This window comes from Camellia sinensis, chromosome 6, assembly GCF_055761805.1.
Source record: "Camellia sinensis isolate YWXY chromosome 6, ASM5576180v1, whole genome shotgun sequence".
NCBI lineage: Eukaryota > Viridiplantae > Streptophyta > Magnoliopsida > Ericales > Theaceae > Camellia > Camellia sinensis.
Window position 1 is genome coordinate 202,378,953 of NC_138966.1, and position 6,000 is coordinate 202,384,952.

The 6,000-nt window shown below is 35.5% G+C and overlaps 1 protein-coding gene across 2 annotated transcripts; it reads right to left on the reverse strand.

Moving 5' to 3' along the window:
* Window positions 1-1,143: 1,143 nt before the first annotated feature.
* LOC114282002 (protein AGENET DOMAIN (AGD)-CONTAINING P1) lies at window positions 1,144-5,403 on the reverse strand. 2 transcript variants are annotated; one of them, XM_028224625.2, is made up of 5 exons: window positions 4,726-5,403; window positions 3,153-3,635; window positions 2,287-2,772; window positions 1,613-2,098; window positions 1,144-1,502 (listed from the first exon to the last, which is right to left on the reverse strand). In XM_028224625.2, exons 1-5 carry the CDS (start codon window positions 5,182-5,184, stop codon window positions 1,488-1,490), a joined length of 1,929 nt encoding a protein of 642 aa, XP_028080426.2. In that variant the 5' UTR covers window positions 5,185-5,403; the 3' UTR covers window positions 1,144-1,487. The 2 variants fall into 2 exon arrangements, with proteins under 2 accessions (XP_028080426.2, XP_082732003.1); XM_082875877.1 differs by having other exon boundaries at window positions 1,613-2,110.
* Between the last annotated feature and the right edge of the window lie 597 nt (window positions 5,404-6,000).

Below are 6,000 nucleotides of genomic sequence, written 5' to 3' on the forward strand. Positions count from 1 at the left end.
GTTTAAATTAAGAGATCCTAATTGCTTTTTTACCAAAAAAAAAAGAAAACTTTAAATGGCTAAAGACGAGAAAATAAATCAAAAATTTTAACTCAAATTAAAAAAAAAAATCAGTAAAATTAAAAAATAAGTTAACTTATAAGCTGCAAGACCAAAATTCATATAAAATTATTGGTTTGAGAATAAACTATTTTAATAAATTTTTAATTTTTTTATTAAAATGTGGAAGAAAAAAATAATATTTGAAATAATTTTTCATAAATAAAATGTACAAAAACCAAATCTTAACTAGAGAAAGCGTGTCATTTGGAAGCTTAAGGTAGAATTTGAACCTACTAATTTCATAGTTTTGTATTTGAATTATGAATTTGTGTAAGAAATTATAAAAAAAATAAATAAATGAAAAAAGTGAAAGAAATTACGTTACACTTTTTGTACTTTCTATTTCTTCCTTCCTTCCCCTTTTTTTTTTTTTTTTTTTTTTTTTTTTTTTTTTTTTTGGGGAGGGGGAGGGGGAGGGGGAGGGGGAGGGGGGCATTTGAAAACAAGGTAAAACTTGAAAAATAATTACAAATTAGTGGTAAATTTTATCAATATTAATAATTAAAATTATAAATTTTTCTACCTATTTGTAATAATTTTGTGAAATTGCCACAGACGGCTAATTTCCCCATGCCCCCCCTTTTTTTTACTCCACAAATTTCCATACAAATCCATAATCCTAACTTAGCCTTTAAGTTCTTAGCATTAGGTTTGAATTTTGCATTTATTTAAAAAAAAAAGAAAAAGGAAAAGGAAAGAAAATGAAATGTTTACACATTAAAAAATTAGTATATATAAGTACAATTTTTTTAGACATATCCAAGTTGCAAATATAACGTAAAGAAAACAAGAAAAAGAAAATAAGCGACATATTTTAGGTGAAAGGAAACATGCTTCCTAGTTGCCATGGTAATTTGTAATGGAACCTCTCAAGCTCCTATTCATTTTTCATATGTTTTCACATTTTCTTGAATATTAAGTTATGGACAACTTCTTTCCTGTTTTTCACTAGAACAATTCAGAAGTGATAGCAAAGTATAGCTGCATAAAAGAAATAAAAAAAAATCCCCTACTTGGCCTAAACTTGTTTCCAAAATCAGATTTGAGCAATATTCATGCCATATTCTAAAAACTCCCCATCCTAGGGCTAAACTGTTGTGAGAAGTACATACTCTGATCACAAAAGGGCTGATAGCTGTACACAACTCGAGATATATCTAGACACCAAATTTACAAGAGCAACCAAGTTTCAGCACATCATTCCAGAGGCGTCGGTTAATTATTAGTAAGTAAAATGCTACACCTATCGGCTCAGCTACTGAAACCATTAAGACCATCAATTCCAATAAAATTTGGCTAATGATTTATCGATGTTGTTTGAACACCTTCTCTGCAATTTAAGGTTGCAAGCTTGCATGAATAACCTTTCACACTTCATTCAATTTTCATGACTTTTGACCCTGCAAAAGAACCCAAATACACAGCATAGTAGACAATAAATTGGATTATGAAAAAGATTTGCACGGAAAGTACACAGTTAAGGAAAATAAAAGCATACTGATAACCATACCCTCAAATGGACCACCCATTTACCGTCAGTCCAATCTTGATGAGGCCTCAAATCAGAATGTTGAAATTCCAATACCTCATTAGTGCTCCTGATGTAGACCGCATACTTTGAGCCCTGGAAGACTTTGGAGACACCTCCAATCCACCACGCATCATTATACCAAGCATCAACTTCTTCAAATGGTTCATAAGGATCAACACGTTGAATTACAGGAGGGCAAGGCCTTATGAACAAAGCATAAGCCTCTTCTTTAAGGAGTTCCATTTCATTACCAGTTTTCAGTGTCCTGTATTCTACCAAATGCTTCCCAGTCCCTTTAGAGCCTATAATAACTGCTGGGTACCAAGAATCTGAGTAACCTTCTTCATCACTTCTGACTTCAACCTTCATTCCCTTGGTAAAGCAGTTTGGCTCCAGTGCTCTCAAATCATTCTGCCTCTTCAACTTTCCTGGTCTGGGCTTCAGTGGCAACTCAGATGACCTTCTCTGCATTTCAAGCTTTCAAAGATTTAGAAGACATGCAAGCAAACAAATGAAAATAAAAATATCTTGATATCTTTATTTATTTTTATTTTTTTGCATATGATGTTATCTAAGAATGAATATCATGTTACACACTATAAAAAAATCCACCAGAAGGAAAATTTTAAGTGATTGAAAAACATAAGTAATACCATGAAATCAGCAACAAATTTTCCGGCAATCCATTCTTGATGAGGCCTCAGATTAAAATGACCAAATTCTAATACCTCATTGGTGTTCCAGAAATAGACAGCATAATTTAAGCCAGGAAGAACTCTGTAGATAAGACCCACCCACCATCCATCATTATACCATGCATCGACTTTCTCTAAAAGTTTGAAACGGTCCAGCCGTTGTATAACAGGAGGACAAGGCCTAATGTGTAAAGCATCTGCCTTTTCCTTAAGGAGTTCAGTTTCATCCTCTGTTTTCAGTGTCTGGTATTCGACCAAGAACTTGTCCTTCCCAATTGAGCCAACAATTACTGCAGTGTACCAAGAACCATGGTAACCTTCTTCATTGCTTTTGACCTCCACCATTGTCCCATTGCTGAAATTTGCTTCTGAAGTTGTTCCACTGTACTTTGTCTTGAATTTTAGCTCTCTCGCTCTGGACTTCAATTCCAACTCAGATGCACTCTGCATTTCAAACTCTCAGATATTGGTGACATGTAAAACCAAACAAATTTTAATTAATCACTTCAACATGAGATGACTTGGCTTTGGAGCAGTAAATTAGTAATTTTGGAGGATATTCAAGGTGGATGAACAGTTTTTGTACTGTATAGCATATCTAACTAGAACAGGTAAAAAAAAGAGTAAAGAAAAGAAAAAGACATTAATAGTGTGTTTGGTTGGGGAATTTGGGGAGAGATTTGGAAAGGGAAAGGGAAAAGGTGTGTGAAACTATGTGAAATATATACATATTTTATTCACATTTCACCTACCTTTTCTATTTCCCTTTCCAAATCACTCCCCAAATCCCCTAACTAAACACAAAGAGAATACAGAAGTCATACCCTGGAAGTAGCAACCCATTTACCATCAATCCACTCTTGATGAGGCCTCAATTTAGAATGTTCAAGCGTGATTTCCTCATCTGTGCTCCCCAAATGGACTATGTACTTGCATTCATCAAGAACTTTGAAGATATGACCCACCCACCACCCATCATTATACCAAGCATCAACTTCTTGAAACTTGTCAAAATGGTTGATCTGTGGAATCTCAGAGGGACAAGGCCTGATGAAAGAAGCATCAACATTTTCTTTGAGGAGCTCAGTTTCACCATCTGTCCAGAGTGTCTGGTATTCCACCAAGAACTTGTCATTCCCTATTGAGTCAATAATAACAGCAGTGTACCAAGAACCCTGGTATGCTTCTTTGTTGCTTCTGGCCTCAACCATTGTTCCCTTGCTGAATTTTGCTTCTGATGCTCTTCCGCTATACTTAATCCTGAGTTTCAACTCTCTGCGTTTCATATCCAACTCAGATGACTTTCCCTGCATTTCAAGATTTCACACAAATAAAACCACAATAATGGAAAATTGAGGGTGACATAGAAATGTATAGAAATGACAAGCTTTAAACAATTAAATATTGTGCACATAGCTTACTTTAAATACATCTCATGCTAAATATTAGCTGGACGAAACCTAAAGTCATGCACATGATATGCTATTTGATTATGATTTGTTCCTTAATTTACCATTAGTCTTTTGTCAGCATAAAGTTGTGGGTTTTGGTTGGATGATGAAGAAACGCACCACAGGCCATAGACCAAATATCTAGTCTTGGCACCTCTCATCGATGTTGCAAATTTTTTTTTTTTTTGATTGGCACTGGGTGTCCAAATCAAAATCTAACTAATCCCCAAGGGTACACAGCCACACAGCTCTCGGCAAGGAGTTTCTCGCAAATGTACCACGGTTAATTCAAGGTTTTCCCCCAGTTCGATAGCCCCAAGAAATTATTAACACCTATGAGGGATGTAGCAAACTTTTTGTAATGGAGTTTCCCTAGAGTCAGGTTTATTAGAGCAAACCTCCCAAAAATATGAATGCTTTCTTTACATAAGATTATGCAATTCAGAACAGCCAATCATCCGCCAGATCCAGAAACATAAAACACATCCTACCAGGGAAGACCAAGTGTCTCACAAAATATTTTTTTTCCTACTTCAGTTTAAAGCTTTCAAATAATCTTCTTCCTCATGAAGTTTATAATTCTAATTTGTATATATTATTTTACCACAATCCAGCAAAAATTAAAGTAAACAAATGAAATCACCAAAAGAAAGAAGGGACAAAAAAATGAAAAAGTAAACACATTGAATCAATCATTTTTGAGAAATGTGATCTTTGATCTAAACCCCCAATTTTTAGGTATCCATACTCAGCTAAGTGATCGTAACGCACAAGAATAGACCGCGGAGCTCAGACCTGTGCATTTGAAAGCTTAAAAAAAGCAATTCAATAAAGGAACAGCACTAGCAACCAAGAAAATATGAAAAAATAAACCCCATATTCTCTTTCTCTCTATCGCTCGCTCGCTCGCTCGTTCGCGTGTGTATATATATATAGATGTATGTACCTGTAGCTGTAGGTCGAGAGGAGGAATCCAGGAGCCATCATCCCAATCGCGATGAAGCCGCAAATTCCACAGTTCGAACTCAGCCTTCTCATGAACTCCGCCGACGAACGAGACAGAGTACTTGGAATTCTCAAGTATGTCATCAATTGTTCCTTGACGCCAGGCGTTCCGGCGAAATGCGTCGACATTGTCTCCAACCTTGAAGTACCGGTGGAGCTCTATAGGAAGCGAAGGCCTGACTTTGGCAGCAGAGACGTACTCTCTGAGGCGTTTGGTCTGAGTCTCGTCATCGGCGGAGCCGGAGGAGTTGAGAGTCTCGTACTCCACGTAAATCTGGCCCCTGTGCTTCACCGGCACTGATCGGATTACGATCGCCGGGAACCACAGAGACGCGTCGTCGTCGTCGTCCCTGTTCACCTCTACTTTGTCACCCTTGTCGAAATGTCTCGCCGCCGGCATTGCGCATCAAACCCTAATTATACGTATTGAGAGAGAAAGTGATGAGAGAGAGAGAGAGAGAGAGAGAGGCGGGGAGAGGAAGATGGTTGTTCAGTGAGCAGTGTGGCGGCAGAGTATGGTGGCACATCGTCCGAATTGGCAAAGGTTACTGCTAATTTTCGTTTCCGTAAAAAGATCAGTTTAGGCTTCTCAACTAAGCACTGGTTTGAAATGTTGGACGGGGTATAAAATAAATTTTTTAATTTTAAATTAAAAATGTAACATTTAAATTATAATTATTTTATTTTTTTATAAAATTTTTAAAAAAATATAAAAATATATTTTAAATGAAATTTTTTAGTTTACCATGAAGTGAAAAATTAAAAAGATTAAGGTTTAATTTGGCATAATTTAAAAAAGTCAAAAAATTAATATCTTATTTAAATTATATTATTTTATTTAAATCACATCATTTCTTTATTACATCATTGTAAATCTGACCTATAATTTATATTTTTTTATAAAAAATTAAAAAATACATTTATTTAAATTATTTCAAACAATTTCCAAGAGTCACAAAACGACAGCGTACTGGCCCAAAACGGTCCAAATCCATATAAATGTGATCAAGCTTTGTTTCTCATTCGTGCCTGCCTCCTATTCCTATGCTATTGAACTACACCGTCACATGAAAAATTGGTGGCCGATGGTTCGAATGGTTCAAATATATTAAGATATCGTCTTTTACCCTTAAAATTACATTATTTTGAGATATTCAAGTCATAAAATTCCGACCACCTGCCATTGTTGAAAAAAATTATTGATTGATACAAAATG